This window comes from Galeopterus variegatus, unplaced genomic scaffold (assembly GCF_000696425.1).
Source record: "Galeopterus variegatus unplaced genomic scaffold, G_variegatus-3.0.2 Scaffold58, whole genome shotgun sequence".
Lineage (NCBI taxonomy): Eukaryota > Metazoa > Chordata > Mammalia > Dermoptera > Cynocephalidae > Galeopterus > Galeopterus variegatus.
In genome coordinates this window covers 911,391-931,537 of record NW_007726169.1, presented here as the reverse complement: position 1 = coordinate 931,537, position 20,147 = coordinate 911,391, and the positions used below count along the sequence as shown (strand labels likewise).

General features: G+C 37.5%; 1 protein-coding gene across 2 annotated transcripts in view; it reads left to right on the top strand.

Moving 5' to 3' along the window:
* CSNK2A2 (casein kinase 2, alpha prime polypeptide) overlaps positions 1-20,147 on the top strand; it is a 39,117-nt gene that overhangs the window by 3,847 nt on the left and 15,123 nt on the right. Inside the window, exons 2-4 of one of the 2 annotated variants that reach the window (XM_008574955.1) lie at positions 6,268-6,369; positions 8,819-8,869; positions 18,400-18,459. In XM_008574955.1, coding sequence (XP_008573177.1) covers positions 18,442-18,459 — 18 coding nt within the window. In that variant the 5' untranslated portion in view covers positions 6,268-6,369; positions 8,819-8,869; positions 18,400-18,441. Of the gene's footprint in view, positions 1-6,267; positions 6,370-8,818; positions 8,870-18,399; positions 18,460-20,147 lie in introns of those variants that run through there. The other variant, XM_008574962.1, reaches the window with a different exon arrangement.

Genomic DNA, 20,147 nt, shown 5'->3' with positions numbered 1-20,147 from the left:
CCTCGGCGGGGGTGCCGCCGCCCTCTCAAGCGGCGCACTGTAGCAGTGCGCCACCGGGCCGGCCCCTAAAGGTCTTATTTTGTAAGCAGCTTGGCTATCCATTTTTTTCACTCAGAAATTAACTCTTGAACTTAAAACAAAGAATGGTGCTATTACAGTTTGTTTTTAAAGCATGTTTAGCATATTTATTTGTAGATATTTCTTTATATTTTGTGTTGTCAGGCGGTTGTGTTAAAAGAAGGATGAGCATTGATTACAGATCCTTGTTACAGATCCTGTTGATTACAGATCCTTCATGGTGAGCTGGTGATTGTTGTGTTATATCAAAATGATGCTTTCTTCATGCTGATAGAGTGCTTTCTCCTTTATTTCTGCTTTCTCTGGTGGTAGGTTTTTTACTCTCCATTTAGGCATGTGTACCAAGACATCTTCCTGAAGAACCATATTAGTGATATTTACCTAAATTTTTTGTAGATTCTAATATTCACAAATGTCTCATGATATAGGAGTAGTTAAAACAGAAAGTATTACATTAAAAATAATACAAATGTTAAAAATTGTGAACTTGTCTATTTCTAATATCGTAATAGTGGGGTCACAAATTGAGAATATAGTTAACCTGTGTCAAACAGAGTAACAGAGTATGGGAGCTTAGAAACCATTGGTACCCAAACCTTTTTTGCAGATAAGCCAGGACCCAGAGAAAGGATATGATTTGCTCAGGTCACATACTTAGGGAATGGAAGCACTAGGTTTAGGACCCTCTACTTCTGTCATGGAGTCTTGGTAGATGTGAGGACATAGGGCATTTGCTGGATATTTGACTTCTTGATGTACTAAACTGTACTGGAAGGATTGAGGAATACTCACTAGAAGTCTAATGAAATTAATTTGTTTCTAATGATTTTTGGAGTTATTCTTCTGAAAGGAAGTATTTAACTTTGGTAAGTTGCTAGTTGAATAGACGAATCCCCAGAGAGCTATAGGGACCTAAGCAGAGGTTCTCTGATTTGTATCCACAGCAGCATATTTAATGCATAAGTGAAATGTTACTTTACTCTCTTGGTTTGAAGCCTCAATGAGCAGTGATTTTATACTTTTAAAACCCATACAGTTCCTCCAACTCTCATCATGATCATTTGCCAGACTTTTGGGTTAACAGTTTTATATCTTTAATATATGATTTTATTCAAGAATAAACCATATGTGAAAAGAATATTTTGATATCTAGTACTCATTTTCATGTGTAGAGCACAGCTCCAGCTAGTTACTAGAGCCTAATTTCAGGATCTGCCACCTCATAGAATAGTATACTGTAAGAAATGCTATAAATGGAAGGCAGGAGACTTGGATTCTAGAATGAGCTTCTTCATTTATACCCACTTGACTATTTTCTCACCTGTAAAATAGGTATACATTTCCTATTGAACTCACAGGGTTGTTTGGAGAATCAGATGAAACACAGATAGATGGGTAGGTATAGATGATAGTGTTTTAGTAATCTCAAAGTGTTTTTCTTTCCTGAGAGATAACAGTATTACAGTTGGGCCAAATGAATGATTTTAGAAGCAGAACCAGTAGTAAAAAGGCTTGTAACCATTCTCTTGATGAGATTCAAAAGACCTGGTCTATGCCTTGCTCCCCCCCAACTTTTTTATTGTTGTAAAATACATATAACATAAAACTTACCATCGAAACCATTCTTAAATGTACAGTTCTGTGGTATTAAATATATTCATAATGTACAAACATCGTCCATCTTCATGACTCTTTTCATCTTGTAAAACTGAAACTCTGTACCCATTAAGCAATAACTCCCCATACCTCCCTCCCCTTACCCCCTAGCACCTGCCATTCTGCTTTCTATCTCTATGTTTTTGACTACTCCAAGTACTTCATATAAGTGGAATCATACAGTATTTGTCTTTTTGCAGCTGGCTTACTTCACTTAGCATAATGTCCTCAAGGTTCATCCATATTGTAGCATGTGTCAGAATTTCCTGCTTTTTAACGCTGAATAATCTTCCATTGTGTGTATGTACTATATTTTGTTTATCCATTCATCTATTAGTGGACACTTGAGTTGCTTCCACATTTTAGCTGTTGTGAATAATGCTGCTATGAACATGGGTGTACAAATACCTCCCTAAGACCCTGCTTCACTTCTTTTGGGTGTGTACCCAGAAGTGGGATTGCTGGATCATAAGGTAATTCTATTTTTAATTTTTTGAGGAACGTTCCATAGGGTGGCTGTATCATTTTACATTCCCACCAATTGTGTACAAGTAAGTGTTCCTGTTTCTCCACATCCTCGCCAACACTTGTTATTTTCTGGTTTTTTGATAGCAGCCGTCTTACTGGGTGTGTGGTGATATCTCATTGTCATTTTGACTTTATACCTTGCCTTTTTAAATAAAAAATGTTTTTAAATCATGAGAATAAACATTACCCTCAAAGAGTTCATAGTGTAATTGGAATCATAAGACTTGAAAAATTAGAGGGAAAGTTGCTGTCAGGTAATACTACTACTCAAATAACATTCATATTTAGGTCAGGTGCAGTGGGTTTTAGAAATGCTACCAAGGTAATAAAATAAAGCTATCATCCAGGCTAAACTTTTGTCCTTACTCCATTCTTGTACATTCCTAGATATTCTCTGAATTAGAATAAATGAACCCCAGATGGAAGATCTTTTTCTAGCATGCAAGATGAAATTATGAGATGGTTGTGGAAATGTGTGTATTTTCTCCATTTTGTGTAAGTGCTGGTAAATAGGTGCAAACTCTGGACAGAAGAGTCAGAGCATCCCTATTTCTGTAAAACTCATGATTTATTTTCCTTAGGATGCCGGCCTTTTAAATCCTAACTTCTTCTCATTTGTAGAATTAAAGTGATCACTTTCATTCTCTTGGAGTTCATTAGTGGTTTAGCTTCTGGAGCATCTCTCAGGTTCAGAGGAATAAACTGAGGCTAAAGGGAGCTACCTGCAGCCTGGTTGTTGGTGCTTTGGAGCAGGATGTGTCCTGAGCTGTAGGTCACTTTCCTTTTTTACAGTCTCTTGTCAAAATATTTTGGTCTTTTGTCAGTATGTTAGGACTCTAGCTGCTGTGTGACTCCATTGTGCCACTTCAGAATTCTCCCACTGTTCCCAATCTGTAGTTTGGGAAGTTGTTGGACAAGTGACAGTTGGGCAGCAAAATATGCCTCAGTTGCTCTGTAAGTTACCTTTAGACATATTGAAAGACAGCTTACTCTTAACTAGTTTGTCTAGGAACAATGTGCCTGCCTGACTGTGGCAGGGTAACAGGAAAGCAACCCAAAGCTTTGTATGGGGCAGCATCGTAAAAGCAACTTATTTATTTATTTTTTATTAATTTTTTTTTTTTTAAAAAAGATGACCGGTAAGGGGATCTTAACCCTTGACTTTGTGTTGTCAGCACCACGCTCAGCCAGTGAGCGAACCAGTCATCCCTATATGGGATCCGAACCCGGGACCTTGGTGTTATCAGCACCGCACTCTCCCGAGCGAGCCACGGGCCGGCCCAAAGCAATTTATTTAATGGGTTACCCCCATAAGGAGTTAGGAGTACTGTTAGGAGTGGAAGAGGTTTTTTGGTATATGCAGGCTTATGGCTGTTTTTTTGTTTTGTTTTGTTTTTTACCTTTTGTTACCATTCCCAGAGATCTGTAGTCGCTTTCCAGTAGTGAATGACAACTCTAGAATGTTCTTACTTTGAAAGACATTGAATATTCTGGTAACATCAGCTGAATTTATAGATACAAGATAGCCAGCTTTTATTTTTCTTCTAACTTCATGACATAATTTAAGACTTACAGAAAAGTCGTAAGAATTCCCATATATCTTTCACCCACATTTCTCAAATGTTAATGTGCTTTATCCTTCTCTCTCTCTTTCTGATATATATATACACACATATGTGTATGTATTTATATGTATGTGTACATATATACATTTATAGTTTATTTTATATATTATTTCTGAAGTGCTTGAGAGTAAATTGTAGTCATCCCTGAATACTTTAGGGTGTATTCCTAAAAACATGGACAATTTCTTACATAACCCTACAGTACCATGTTTGGAAATCAGAAATTAGCTAATAGCATTTGATTAATCCTACAGGCTGTATACACATTTGCCAATTATCCTTCTATGTTCTTTATAACAAAATCCCAGATCATGTGTTGCATTCAGTTGTCATATCCTTTTGATCTGTAACAGTTGCTCAGTCTGTTTTGTAACACTGACATTTTTTTAAGTTTATAGGACAGTTATTTTGTAATAATATATGTCCTTCCCTGGATATTTTTGATCAGGCTGTACAGTGATTCATTTAAGCAAAATGTTGAGCTCTCTAGTTATGAAAAAGTGACTAAGGAACAAGGTTCCTAAGTGGAGATGAAGAAGAGACACAGTGGCCTGATCTGCTCTAGTGAGAACCGTTGACAAAGAGGATAGTGGACATTATCATGGCAGCTGGCTTGCAAGGACACAGCTAGCATCTAGTTTCCTACTTGAGCACAGTCAGGCTGTACAGTGATTCATTTAAGCAAAATGTTGAGCTCTCTAGTTATGAAAAAGTGACTAAGGAACAAGGTTCCTAAGTGGAGATGAAGAAGAGACACAGTGGCCTGATCTGCTCTAGTGAGAACCCTTGACAAAGAGGATAGTGGACATTATCATGGCAGCTGGCTTGCAAGGACACAGCTAGCATCTAGTTTCCTACTTGAGCACAGTGTTATAGGTGATGCAGGTGCTCTGTGTTTTATAGTCTTCTCTCTCCGTTTTGTTATATGTTTAAAGTCATATCTTTTTTTTTTTTTTTCCTTTTTGTCTTTTTTCGTGACCGGCAACGGATCGCAACCCTTAGTGTCGCGCCTGCACCTCGCTCAGCCAGCGAGCGGCCGGTCTGCATGTGGGATCCGAACCCTCGGCGGGAGCGCCGCCACGCTCCCAAGCGGCGCACTGTAGCAGTGCGCCACCGGGCCGGCCCCTTAAAGTCATATCTTAATGACCAACAAAAGATGAACATTTCTCTGTCATATGTTGTATTTACCACCTGCCCCTCCCCCCCGCAAACTTTCTAAATCTTGTTTTATTGTTTTATAGCAAACCCTTGGCCTCTCTTTGCCTGTGCTAGTATAACAGTGTGTCAGTGACAGAACACTCCTTTTCCTTAGTTTCGTTTCTTCCATTAGCCACACTTGGGAAACAAGTGCAGAGTGGCTAAGAGTACAGCATGTAGAGTCAGACAGCTCAAATTTGTTGCTGCCTCCACTCTACTGTTAGCTGTGTGACCTTGGGCAAGTAGCTCACCTTTTCTGAATCTACTACATAGAGGTTTTGTGAGGATTAAATATGATTTATTACTAACTAAAAACTCGAAAATAATAGTTAACATTTATTAAGTGTTTAATATATGTCAGTCACTATTCTGAGTGCCTTATAAAGCATACTTATTGTGATACACTTATTCAGAACTTTTATTCTTCTTCAAATTCTTCAGCCCATTTAAGACAAGAAATAATATGTGTAATGCAGGCACTTCTGATTAAGATATTTCATTTTTCTATCCGGCAGATCGAAAGGTTATCAGATAGCAGAGGTTTTCAATCACTGCTGTATCAGAGATCAGTTTTCTCATTTGTTGATCCAACATCTCTTTCTTTAGGATTGGGATCTGTTGGGAAACGTTACTGGCTCTGTGCTGATTTCAGATTCTAGATATTAAGGAAATGGGAGTGGCGACAGGAAATGTGAGCCAGCAGCTGGGAAACAAGTTTGTAACGTGATGTCAGTGAACTGGTCTTCACTCCTGGAAGACAAAATTACATGTAACTCATTGGAAGAGCAGGTGTCTCACCATTTTGTTTCAGTTTTTCCATTTGTGAATGCATGATATACAGCTGCTCAAAGCTGTAACAGTTTGTTTGGCAGTTATCTAGTAAGCAAGGATTTTATTTTTAAAGTGTGACATGGGTGTTCAAAATTTTTGAGTGCCCTAAATGTAACTACTTAAAGATCGTAACACACAAGCTATATGAGTCTAAATTATTTGACTTAATGTTAAAGGTTCTTATAGGCAAGCCCATTTTATCTGTTTTCTCTCTTCTCATTTAGGCATGCTCTTTAACACAACGCGGTGTACCAGATAGCATGCTATCCATTTGATTGGCTGACATTGTTTTAAATTTTTATTTATTAACTTTAAAAGGAGTCTCACTTCTGATTACTCTTGTGTATTTAAGCCAGTGAAGAAAAAGAAGATAAAACGAGAGGTTAAGATTCTGGAGAACCTTCGTGGTGGAACAAATATCATTAAGCTGATTGACACTGTAAAGGACCCTGTGGTAGGTGCCTCACGGTTGGGGGAGTGTTCTAATAGACTGGGGTGTAGGGAGGGGGAGGTGTTTAACACAGAGAACCTCAAATGATGATATGTATTGGGGATGACAGTGTTTGTCTTTACTACTGAATGGTTTCGAAAACCAGAAAAATATCATGTACGCCCAATGATAAAATAGCCACCACCACTTTTATGGAAACTAAGAGTATAGAGAAAAATTCCTGTCCCGAGTTTGTTACCTGGTTATTTCGATTCGGCCCACAAATGTTTGCTGGATATCTCCTTTAAGCTCCTCCTTTTTTCCACAATTTGGGAGCTTGTTACTGCTGTTTTGCATTATTTTACCTCACCTTAAGTAAGCCTGACATTTGAAAATCTGGACTTGTACAAGAGAGTATTAAATGTCTCCATGTGGACACCTGGCCTAGAGAGCTAAGCAGGTCACAGCCCTATGTACCCCTTAAGGAAGAAGTCTTGCCGTTTCTCACACTAGTTTTCAATTCAGCATCCACCATTAGGGTTCACATTGTATATGTAGATACAACGAAAACATTTTTGTTAAAATGCTTAATTTTTAGCTATTTGAAATATGCTGTTTAATTTTATCTTCTCTCCCTGGGGAGTAACTTAAGTGATTTTCTACCACTTTCTGTCCCATTTTTTTCCTCTACCTGCTCTACCCCAAATTTTCCCTGTTCTCCTCACGTGAGAGTTTTTTGTTTATTTAAGAAGTAGGTTTTTCTTATGTCTGCTAAAGACATCCTCATAATAATATAGTAGCTAACATGCATTGAGCAGTTACTACTTGCCAGGCACTATTCTGAGTATTTAACTGTATTATGTCATTTAATCCTAACAACAATCCAGTGGGCTGGGTATAGTTGTCCACATTGTATACATGAGAAAACAGAAGTCTGCAGAAGTTAAGTAATTTGCCCAAGATTATACAGTGTTGTTGAACTGAAGAATAAAGAAGTTTTTCTTTTGGACCCTGGAAAGACTGGGAAGGGGTGGTTGTATGCCAGATTGTATCTGACTGGTATTAAAAATATATCCCATCTTGATTAGCTCAGATTGATTTTATAATGACTAGCCCTAGACTGCCTAATGATTGAAAATGGCTTGCCTTAAGATGAGTGCTGTCCATGTTTAAAAGAGCATCATAAAAATATGAATTTCAGAAGAATTTTTAAAATGCGAGGCAGTAGGTAGAATACCAAGAATATCTTTGTTTTTCTTTTTCTTTTTTTTTTTAAGTTAACAGAACTCTACCTGTCCTACTACTTTTGTAATTTATCACTTAAAGTATGTGTATGTTTTACATGATATGTAAGGCAAGTAAGTTGAAGTTGACAAAATCAACAGGGAACACTTGTCCCCTAAATTTTAAAGGACCAGGCATACTCCACAGTGTGTAGAGAGAGCTAGTGGTCTTCACGAAACCCTTCGATCTTTGGGTTAGTGAAGAATCATATAATCATGGCTGCTGAGTTGTCCTGGCAAAGACTAGAGTGCATGCTCTGTGGCCTGTTTCCTGGGAAACTTTCACCTGGTCCTTGAGCAAAAGTTGCCAACAGTAAAGATTTCCAAGATGATTCTTTTCTGTCTCTATAACCCTTTAGGCCCCTGCTTTTCTCCCCCTTTTGAAAGCTTGTTGCTGTCAGTTTGCATTATTTTACTCCACTTAAGTAAGCCTGGCATTTGAAAATCTGGAAAGGAAATGTGAATATTTTGTACTCATTTCATTAAAGATTACAGTGCTTTAAAAATATTTGAGTATATATGATTTTTTTGGAACACGTCTGCTTTGTAAAGCGAAACATTCTTTAATAGTATCTAGCCAAGGCAGTAATTTCACAGTGTAGTTTAATTGATAATTTCATAGATAGGTATATTTTCCTTTGGACCCTGAAAAGACCTGATAGATTCCCAAGAGCTATGATAATTCTGTCAGATGCATCTGGCTTGCTAAACCAACATGAAAATGTGTCAGTCCTTTTGTAGTTGGCAAACTGGAGCCCTGCAGAGTGTAAATCTTCACTTCATCATTGACAGTTTGGTTAAGGCTATTGGTAGGTTGTTAGAGAAGAGAAGAAAGAGAATACATTCCTTTTTAAAAACTTTTTATTCTGAAAAATTTCAACCATTTACAAAAGTAAAATTAATAATATAATGAACCTCCCTGCACACACCACCCAACTTTATTATTTAATTAGCTTGTGGGCAGCCTTGTTACACCTATATCCCCATGTACTTCCCACCTCCCACCATCCCTAGTTATTTTGAAGCAAATTCCAGACATCATCAAATTTTACGAGGCTACAGCCTGTCCCTGATGAGAGAAACCTTTTTTTTAATCTAAGTGGGATTTGGGGATGGGCCATTGTGGCAGAAGCAAATTATATTTATTATTGTTTGAGTACTTTAAAAAGCATTAATATTCTCTCTTACAGTCAAAGACACCAGCTTTGGTATTTGAATATATCAATAATACAGATTTTAAGGTGCGTATACTTTTTCTTTCTGGCATGGGGTTAATGGGATGATAGGTACTGCTGATGCTCCAGAACACAGGGAGTCCAGGGATGTCATTGATGAAAGTAGGAAATAACATATTGGATTCCTAATAGCGAGCACAAGATGCAGAAAGTGGTTAGAGTTCTTGCATTTGGTGAAATTACTCACCACCCTTTGCCTTGCTTACTTTGGGAATAGTTGCTCAGCTAGGTCTAAGCTAATGCCTCATCTGTAACACTCAGCATAGCTTTAGGTGGATGTTAAAGTATTTTTTACTTCGATTTTCATAAGAAATCTTACATTGCTAATAGGAAGGGATAAATTGACACACAGGGCTCTTTTTTTTTTTTTTTAAAGATGACCGGTAAGGGGATCTTAACCCTTGACTTGGTGTTGTCAGCACCACACTCACCCAGTGAGCTAACCGGCCATCCCTATATGGGATCCAAACCCAGGGCCTTGGTGTTATCAGCATCACACTCTCCCGAGTGAGCCACAGGCCAGCCCACAGGGCTCTTGTGAAAACAAGCAGTACATTGGATTCAGGCTATCAAATAATGAGTATACATGTTCGTGCATACTATGTACAAAGCAAATGATACAGATAAACCAGTTGAGTCACTGCTTTAGAAGAGCCCTTTCTGGGTTATTTACATTTTCTTATATTTATGATGTACGTTATTTTAGACTTTGAAGTGTCCATTTAAAAGCATGGTTTTAAACTTGTTTTTCATGAATTTGTTTTTATTGTTGAAACACTGAAACCTTAACTTCTAATAAGATTTTTAGGGTTAGGCATACATACTGAACATGGTAGAAACTCTTCTTCTAGAGCATAATTGGAAAACTAATATAAAAACAAGAAAATGGTGTTGATTTTCAGGGGCATTTAGAGGACTTTTAGGTGATTATAACTCTCTGTCAGTACATAAGAGACTTGCGATTTTGTTGTGATAGGGACAAAACCAAATCAGCAGTTGAAAGATGCTGATATTAGGAGTGATGCTTTAGGTGAAAATAAAAGAACCTTATCCTCATTTTTAATTTTCCTTAGGTGATCACTCTAAAATGACTCTAAAATAAGGCTAATTGGTGAAAAATAAGCAAAAGAGGATATTTGCACTTAACAAAATAAGTATCAAGTTTTATATACAGTATAGCATTTCCCGTATGTGACAATTTTTCTTGTTAATGTGACTCCTTACAGGTGAAATAAATAGTGAACTTTTAAAGTAGGATGTAAATTTTTTCATTCAAAAGCATTGAGGTGCTTAGCTAGTAGAGTAGTACCATGCCAGTATGTGTAGCTGACCATATGAATCACCCAGGTTTATCAAGGTATGCATGATTGGGAATATGTGTCTGTGTTTTAAAGAACTAGACAGGCTTTAATGAAACCAAACAGTTTCCTAATGCAAAAGTTTGAAAGCTGGTCTTAAAGGAACTTGTAGTCAGTTCCCTAAGTTTTAAATGCCTGTGCTTCATTAATGAGTTTTTACCAGTTGTTGAGCCACACACATAAAATTTCACTTAAGCATTTTATGTTTCTTCAGGTGACATCTGCTCTGTTAATTTAACAATGTGCTGAAGATCGGTTAATGGGAATTCTAAATTCCCTAGGGAAATCTTAACTTCTCGGGGGTTTACCCCTCAAAGGGGATGTTGTGAAAGCAAACATCCTCTCGTAGCTTTCTTTAAAAGAATCATTAGAAATTAATGGTTTTTGAGGCTTGCATATCTGAAAATATCTTTATTTTATCCTTCCAATTAATGTATTTGCTCAGATATAGAGTTCTAGGTTCATAATTTCCTCAATTTTGAAAAGATTTTTTAGTATTACCACTGAAACCATTCTGGTTTCATCTTATGTGATTGTCTTTGTTTTTTGTTTTTTTTTCTTCTGGAAGCTTTTAGGATTTTCTCTTCATTCCCAGCCTTCTGAAATTTCATAATGATGTGCCTTCATATGGGTCCCTTTCATCTTTTGTTCTGGATACTTGTTGAGCTTTTTCAATCTAGAAACTGATGTCCCTCCATTTTGGAAAAATATTTTTAATGTTCTTTGATTTTTTTTCCCCACCTTTCTTCTTTGTTCTCACTTTCTAAAACTCATTCAAATGTTAAACTTCATGTCTTAGAGCTCCATTTTGGTCTTTGAAATTTAAAAACAGTATCCTGCTGTTTTCTGTTTTATGTAATATCTTATATTTTCTCACTGAGAATATTATATTTTTCCCCCTTATACCTTTTCTCTGTCTTCCAAATTCTTTTGTGTATGTGTTTTTATTTGTCTCTGTTATAATTGTCTGAACTGTCATGGTTCTTGAATGTCTTCTCATATTTTAGGGTAATGCTCTAAAGAGCTGAGCTGTCAGTTCTTGTCTCCAGGTATAAGCTTGGCTGCTGGCTTTCTAGTGGTTTCATGTTGAAGAGAGCTCTGGGAAGTGTTATACAGACCTTCACTTTTCAGTGTGAACCTATTTCTGTTTTTACTTTATTCTCTTTCAGCAATACCTGGGGTCACCAATTCCTGCTTTTTTAGCTCTTCAGTTTGAAGGTGTTTGCTTCTGGGCCGCCTTCACTGTTGGCAGAATTTTTAGCTTTTTTGGTCTCCTAAGTCACCTGGACATGTTTTCTAGCTTCAAAATGTTGTCTCTCTCATTTCTTAGTTCTTATGAGTTAACCCCCCGCCCTCCTTTTACTGTTATTTTAGAGTAGCCTCATGCAGAAGCACAGGAGTTTGATCTGCCATGTTTAACTGGAGGTCCCCTTTGAATGTTCAAGCCATGACATTTTAGTAAACTTAAAAAATTAAATATCAGGGCACAAAATGTGTTTTGCAAGAGCAAATCATGGCAGGAAAATTATTTTCTTTTCCAGATAGTATGACAGGCCACAACAGGGAAATCAGTTGGTTTAATGTCCTGGATATCCTTCAGGTTTTTTATTTTCTCCTATGTCCATCTTAATTGGAAAGTTAGTTTAAAGTGCATTTAATAACTGGTTTTAAGGTATCACTTACAGAGCGTTTGTCCCTGGCTTAATATCAGAGTGAATCAACAGTGATACAGTGTGCAGCCCATTCTTTTTAGTATTTTTTTATTAGTGCAATTAATAAGTTTTGGTACGTAATTTCCTTTTATTGTAGGGTCCTTCTCTGATTTGATATCAAAGTTATACTAACATCATAAAATAAATTGGGTAGCTTTTCCTCTTTCTATTCTCTGAAAGTTTGTATAAAGTATGTATTATCAGGATAGATGTCTTGCAGAATTGGAAGGAAGACTGTACTGTACTTTCCTTTTTAGAACTATAGGTTAAAGCTTTATCCAGGTTTTCTATTTCTTCTTGAGCCTGTTTGGATAATACATATTTCTAAAGTTACTCACTTTCAATTTATTGGCATAGTGTTGTTAATAGAATTCTCTTAGGCCTTAAAAACTCTAATACAGCTGTAATTTTACTTTCCTTTACATTTTTAACATGATTGTAACCTTTAATCCCCTTTTTTAAAAAAAATTTAAATTAGTCTTTGAGATCTCTTATTAATCCTTTTAAAGAACCAAGTTTTGGTTTTATTGCTGAGCTGTTGTTTTTGTTAGTTTGTCTATTTCATTATGTTTCTGCTCCTATCTTAATTATTTTTCTCTTTTGAACTTTCTTGGGCTTTCCCTGTTTTTCACCCTAACTTCTTGAGTTGAGGTCAGCTCATTTGATTTGTTTCTGTTTTTTCNTCTTGAGCCTGTTTGGATAATACATATTTCTAAAGTTACTCACTTTCAATTTATTGGCATAGTGTTGTTAATAGAATTCTCTTAGGCCTTAAAAACTCTAATATAGCTGTAATTTTACTTTCCTTTACATTTTTAACATGATTGTAACCTTTAATCCCCTTATTTAAAAAAAATTTAAATTAGTCTTTGAGATCTCTTATTAATCCTTTTAAAGAACCAAGTTTTGGTTTTATTGCTGAGCTGTTGTTTTTGTTAGTTTGTCTATTTCATTATGTTTCTGCTCCTATCTTAATTATTTTTCTCTTTTGAACTTTCTTGGGCTTTCCCTGTTTTTCACCCTAACTTCTTGAGTTGAGGTCAGCTCATTTGATTTGTTTCTGTTTTTTCTGATTAATAATACAGGTGCTTAAGTCTGTACAACCCCAAGCATTATTTTAGCTTCGTTAGATGGTTATGGAACTCACTTCTAGATCTCAAATTAGAAGTTCTAGGCAAATTCCAAACTTGTGGATTTGGATTTTTCTCCCTAAACTTTGACTTTGAAAATTTTAAAACCTACTGAAAATTGGAAAGAATAGCACAATCAGTACCCTTATATCCTTCACCAGGATTTACCAGTTAATATTTTGCCACATTTGCAGTTCTCTCCTTTTCTGCTTTCTATCTTTAGCTTTATCTGTCTTTTTGCTGAGTCATCTTAAAGTAAGTAGCAGACACATCATACTTCACTCCTAAGTATGCTAGCACTGAAACTAGGACATTTTCTTATATATCACACTACTATTAGTATACCTAAGAAATTTAATATTTATACAGTAATGCCATCTAATATTGAGTTAATATTCAAAAATTTCCCAGTAATTATTATTCTGGTCATGTCCTTTATAAAAGTGTGATTGAATATATGATCCAGGATGCATTTGGGTTTTTAAAAACTTATTCTTTTATTGTTGATTCCTAATTTGATTGCACTGTGTCCAGAGAACATGAGCTATATAGTGTTGATTATTTGGAATCTGTTGATGGTTTCTTTGTGACTTCAGTAATACATGGTCATTTTTTTATACCAAGCTTGTTAATTTACTATGGCCTTACTAATTTTTTTCCTTGCTTTTGACTTTATGGTAGAGGTACTGGTTTGGTCAATTTCTCCTTGAAAACAGCAGTTTTGCTATATATATGTAAAAGCTATAATAATAAAAGAAACGTGATACTTGGAAAAGACAAAACTTCAAAACAAATGAACAGGAAAAGCCAGTCTCTAAGAGTTGGAATGAATAGTTATAGCAAACTCCCAAATTCAAAAATGTCTCGAGGGAAGCTAAGGTTCAAATTTTGAGGCACAAAAAAACTTTCTCTTGAGACGTGCTTTTCAGTTTTCTATGCCTTTGGAAGAGTATAAATCAAAATGAATAGACATTTTAAGGAATATATATCATTTGGACATTTTAAAGATTGATAAGACACTCTGGGCTTCAACCTAAGGAAATGATAGATTTGCATTGATAGTGGAGAATTTCTAAATACTCACATATAGGGCCGACCCTTTGGCTCACTCGGGAGAGTGTGGCACTGGGAGCGCCGAGGCCACGGGTTCGGATCCTATATAGGGATGGCCGGTGCACTCACTGGCTGAGCGTGGTGTGGGCGACACCAAGCCAAGGGTTACGATCCCCTTAGCGGTCACAAAAAATAAATAAATAGATACTCACATATAGACCTCAACTAGCTGATACTGTGAGGCTTTGTTAATTCTGTTAGAGTTTGAGTTCACAGACTAAATACAGATTCCTTAATTGGGGGAACAAAATGTACTGTTAGGTCATTAACATGATTTTGTCATTTCCTTGTAAGACTTTAAGAAAATAAGTGACATTTTCAGGTGATTTATAGTAATTTTGAATTGCTTGATTAAAGATTTGTTCTACTTTCTTAAATTTCTAAAAATGTTGACCTTGGATTTAGTCTGGATCTTGGGGGTTACATGTTAACAATACCTAAACTGGTCACTGCTGCATCAAACACCTCTTTTACTTTCACTTTCTATCCTGTCTCCCACTTTTTCTTCTCCCTGGTAGGGACCACTGGGATTTCTTGGACATAGACTGAGCTGTGTATGTCAGGGAATGTGCAGGCTCTGTGTGTAGAGTAACAATTTGCTGTGTTAGTGATTCCTACATCTGGCAGGTGACCAGAGGGACCTTTTTCTAAAGTGTGAGTCCTCATGAATGGGAATTGTTGAGGATGGGGCCTTGGAGTCTGGCTGATCATGATGAACCTGAACCACAGCTGGAGCCTGAAGAACTCTGTATGCATACAGTATGTGGCCCACCTGTGGCTGTTTCATTCTGGGTGTCTGGTTTTAGACCAAGGAGACCCTTAGTCTGAAGATAAAATTGCAATTTCTGCCATTCTCCTCCTCAGACTTTTTGGGGTTAATCAAAAGGCCCAGGATGTTTCCACCTTTAGAGGAGTCCTATAGCAGAACTCATTTCTAGGCAAATGTGAGGGTGTTTGAGGTTTTGGACCCAAACTGAAAATGGTGAGTAGTTTCTTCCTCACTACCTTCATAATTTTCTGGGAAGAATAGGCTTGTTTTGTTTTTGATAAGTCACTTTATGAGAATGTAAGCAAAGCTAACTTCCTGCCAACACTTTGCAATTGGTTCATTAATAATATTCTCCACATAGCTTGTTGAGAAGATTGGAGGGAAAGTGTGGTTCTCGTGAAGTTTCCTGTTCTAATTTGTCATGGACTTTTGATACTTCCATTGACTGGTGAACATTATAAAAAACATGTGCAGGGCAGAGAACCACCATACTTGGTGTGGAGTATAAAGCATATGCTGTTCTGCTATATGAGGACTTAGACTATGGTTGGAGAGTTCAGTGTGGAAAAAAATAGATATAGTGCCGAGTCATACAGTGGACTCTTGGGTACAGTGGACCCTTGGAATACTTGGGGGATGGGGGGAGTTCAGAGATCTTGAATCACCAAATTGGAGGCTACCACCAGCCATTGTATCTGTTTCTCCCTATCATGTGTGTATGCTGGGAAGGTTGGCATGGAACCCTTGGGGTATGAAAAATGAAGCAGCCTCTTGTTGTTTACAACAGAGTGAAGAATTACCTCAAGAACTTCAGGTCACTGCTACTACCTGAGTGAGGAATTTAACTTTGGGGATGCTGCTGCTGTCAGTGTCATCTGTACACCCTAGTTGGAGAGTCAATGGCGTGGGGGTTCAGAGAAAGGAGAGACCACTGGCTCTGTAGAAAACAGATGGGATGGGTTTGACATTACAGGTGAAGAGGGTGGGGCAGGGTGTTCCAGATGGCAGTGGTGAGCAATGGAGAGGGAAGAGTGGAGGTGGCAAACACAGGCTTGTTTGGTCAGAGTGGCGGACTCCTCCTGGGGTCTGCAGTGGAAAGCAGAGCTGCAGAGGTTGGAGGAAGCCAGACTGTGGACTCTGGAGAGTCTTGAATTTTAGGCCCAGGTAGTTCAATGTTATAGATGTAGTTTAGTCTCCTCCCACCCAGAGCTCTTGAGAAGTGAAGGTGAGTGGCAGCTAGTCATTCAGGACTTTATATAGTGTTTTAGGTCTAAACACTTTTATACAACTGCTGTCTTTTGTGTTAAATAAAATTGGTACTGGTTCGAATAGCTAGAAATGCTATGTTGGCAGTCCAAGAACATTTATTTATGCCTGACACCATTTATGCAGGTGCTTGGCATAGATACTGTATGATATGAGAGGCAAGACTTCCACAGATAGAAGTCCAAATAAATATCCATATTGGTTTTTGGTAATAAAATATTCTGGCCCTCTGAGGGTTAGAAAATTGCATCTTTTTTCTTTTACAGGCTATTTATTGACTTGAAGTTCAATTTAGCACAGTGTTTGTGAGTGATCTCCTTAACTCAGAGAAGAAGTGCTGTTTGATACTCAAGAGATGGTATCTTAAACCTGTGTCTGTACATTCAGGCTGTCGATGTGCAGCTGAGTACTGGCTAAGAAGCTTTCCTTGTACTGCAGAGCTGTGGGAGAAAAAAACCTCTTGAATATTTGATTGTGAAGTAGTCAAAGCTCTCCTGAGCAGAAATCGTGGCTTGTTTGCCATTCTGCCTAAGTGTGGTTCATTCCCAACCAGGGTCAGCGACCAGTATTGGAGCAGTTCCAAGACACCACCAGTATACTGGCCGGTACATTTTAATTCCCTTCTGTGCCCTGAGCCAGCAGCTGTCTGAGGTTGATGAAATCAAATATTCTTAGTAAGCTGGAAGAGAGAATTATTCTTACCTAAAAGGTGAAATTTGAGAAAGAAGCTAAGTCCTAGTGTTCTTAGAAAACGTTAAATTTAATTCTTGGCAAATTCTTAAAAAATTTGTTTTCAACAGATAATGTGTTTACATGGATCAAAAATATAAAATTGTATACAGTGAGAAGTCTCCTTTATTCCTCTTTATCCCCAACTGCCTGTTCCTCCACACACATACACGTGAAACCACTTTTTATTGGTTTCCTCTATGTCATTTTTACAGATACAAAAAATACAGATGTGTAGTTTTATTTCCCTTCTGTTATACAGGCACACTGTATACATTTCTGTGCTCCTTGGAGAGATTTCCTTCATTGCTTTAGTCTTTCTTCCAATAGAGGAACAAAAGAAGTTTAAGAAATGCATGTTGATTAATTTTATAGAACATGCTGCTTGGATTGATGGGGAAAGAGATTTCTTTGGAATTGATTGAATATCAAAGGTAATAATATAGATTCTGACAGGGTTTATGATGCTTTTAATAAACCTCATTGCATAAAAGTTACTCTGACTCTTAGAAATTGAATTTTTAAAAAATTCCCAGAGGGTGGGTCTTTCGATTATCAATAACGAAAGTTTTCACTTATATGTCAGTTTGGCCTGTGGTTGTTTTTGGTACCCCTGTGTTTTTCTTTTCAACACCTTACTCACCACTCCTTTTTTTCTTACCTGTAAAATAATTGTTGCTGGGCCGGCCCGTGGCTCACTCGGGAGAGTGCGGTGCTGATAACACCAAGGCCGCGGGTTCGGATCCCATATACGGATGGCCGGTTTGCTCACTGGGTGAGCCTGGTGCTGACAACACCAAGTCAAGGGTTGAGATCCCCTTACCAGTCATCTTAAAAAAAAAAAAAATAATAATAATAATAATAATTGTTGCCTGTGAAATGTTTTTTTTTTTTTCCAGCCTGGAATTGGTTTTGGGGAGGGCAGATGGTATAGATTTTTGGAAATCTCTTGCCATCTCCAAGTGCTACAGCACTTTTTCTAGTGTTTCTTCCATGAACAGCCTATCTTGCCACTATTATACCACATTAGCTGATCAAGTTTTTCAAAGCTCTCCTATCCACTCAAAACTCAGTTCTCCAAAGTATACTGTGGTGCTATAGTGGGGTTGGATTACTTAATGTGCAGTAAGAATTTGAGGACAGTTGGACAACTTAGACTTCACAATAATATAATCATGGGTATTAAAATCATGGGGCATTAAATAGTAAAGATCCAAGTTGGCTTAAATGTTTTTCTCCCTTGGAATTCCTTTTTTTTTTTTCTTCTCACTTCTGAAGATTAAAATATCAGACCCCTCTTTTTAGTCTTTGTCCCCATTTGTTCCAGATCAGGTATGAAAAGTCATGGCATTCCTTAGTAACTTAAGCACTAAGTTAGTTTACAGAGAATGGCCAATACTTGGAGTGAAAAGATGCAATGAGACTAAATTAATTTTCTGTTTTGTGAAATCTGTTTCAGCAACTCTACCAGATCCTGACAGACTTTGATATCCGGTTTTATATGTATGAACTACTTAAAGTAAGTGGCATTCACTTTTTCAGACTCATTCGTTAATGAAGAAGTTTTTGAGAGGACAAAGAGAACTCAGGCAGAATATTTTCTTGATATCCAAAGAATTTAGTGAGGTTTTTTAAACTTATATTGAGGCCGCCATTGTGGAGTCTTTACATAGAAACTTTTCAGTGGAACTGAGAAAGATGACCAAATCAAGGAACCTTATATCAAAGATTAGAACCTCCCATGGCTCTTGTTGACCCTTGGATTTTCTCTTTGCTGCTTAATTAATACTTACTGTTAGTTTTTTTCTGTATAACAAATCACCCCAAACAATAATTTTTTTAAGTGATTTATTCTTATAATTCTGTGAGTTAGCCTGGTGACTCTTTAGATCTGGATCAACTTGGCTGGGACAGGATGGTCCATCTGGGACCTCAGCTGGGGTCACTGGGATAGCTGAGGTCTCATCCTGCAGGAGGTTAGTCTGGGCTGCTTCCCATGGTGGTCTCGGGGTTCCTAGCAGCAAGGCAGGAGCAAACTCAGTGTGTGTAGGCACTTTTCAACCATCTGCTTGTGTCATGTTTGCTAATACCCTGTTGGCCAAAACAAATCACATGGCCATCCCTAGCTTCAAAGGGTGGAGAAATAGACTCCACTTCTTGATGGGAAAAGCATTGAAGTCACATTGTAGAGGGATGCATGTACAGGGATGACAGGCGTTTGTTTTTCTTTTTCTTGCCATCTGTTGTCATCCACTTCTTATATGAGACTTTCTGCCCTTTCCATCTAGCCCTGGCTCATTAATGCAGGGGGAAGTAACGGGTAGACCATCTGAGAAACTTACCGATCCTGAGCACTATGAAATTTTGTAGCATTACTGATTGATGGAGGAATGGTCTTTTCTAGTTTGTCTAGGTAATACACTTCAGCAAAGAATTCTAATAAGGTTTGTAAAAGGAAATAGATACTGCGTTTTAGCTTTTTAGCATCATGAATCCCTAAGAACCTGATGAAAACTATGAATTCCCCCCAAAGATGCATGTGTAAATACACAGTATTGCATAAAGTTTTAGGCAAGATGTGTATCTCAACTTAAGAACCTCTGGAGTAAGATAGAGGTGACTAAGGAACTGGCATAATTGAAGGAAACTGCCAAGGTGGAGTTATGGGATTGTAAATAGTTGCTTAAACGTAATACCAAGTTGAATCAAGGCTGGGCTTTGGGGAATGGAAATTTGAAGAAATAGCTCTATGAAATGAGTGTGTTTTTTTATGAGCACTTGCACAAACCACTTGTCATTAGAGACAGCCAAGGTGGTGGATTTAGGGGTTCACCATTATATCTAATGGATCTTCTCTTTGTCAGTCAGATGAGAAAGGCAAAGGAGGTACAGCTTAATTTATCCAACCTTTCTCCATGTCCTCTCCAAACTAGAATTGAAGCCTTGGGGTGTAAGAGGCTGCAGTGCCGTGTTCCTGTGAACTGTCAGGCTAACTCCTTTCCTGGAGGTGCTCCCTGAATTCCCACCACTCACTCCATGAGAGCTACAACGCTAAGACTCTCACAATTGGTTATTTTTAAGGGACCTTATTTTTATTGAGATTTTGTGGTTTTTAGCTTGCACTGAAGGTAAAGATTTATAACCTAGCACATTCGTTCTTAGGTCAGGTAAAGACATCCCAATAATGCAGATCTTCACAAGCTGGTC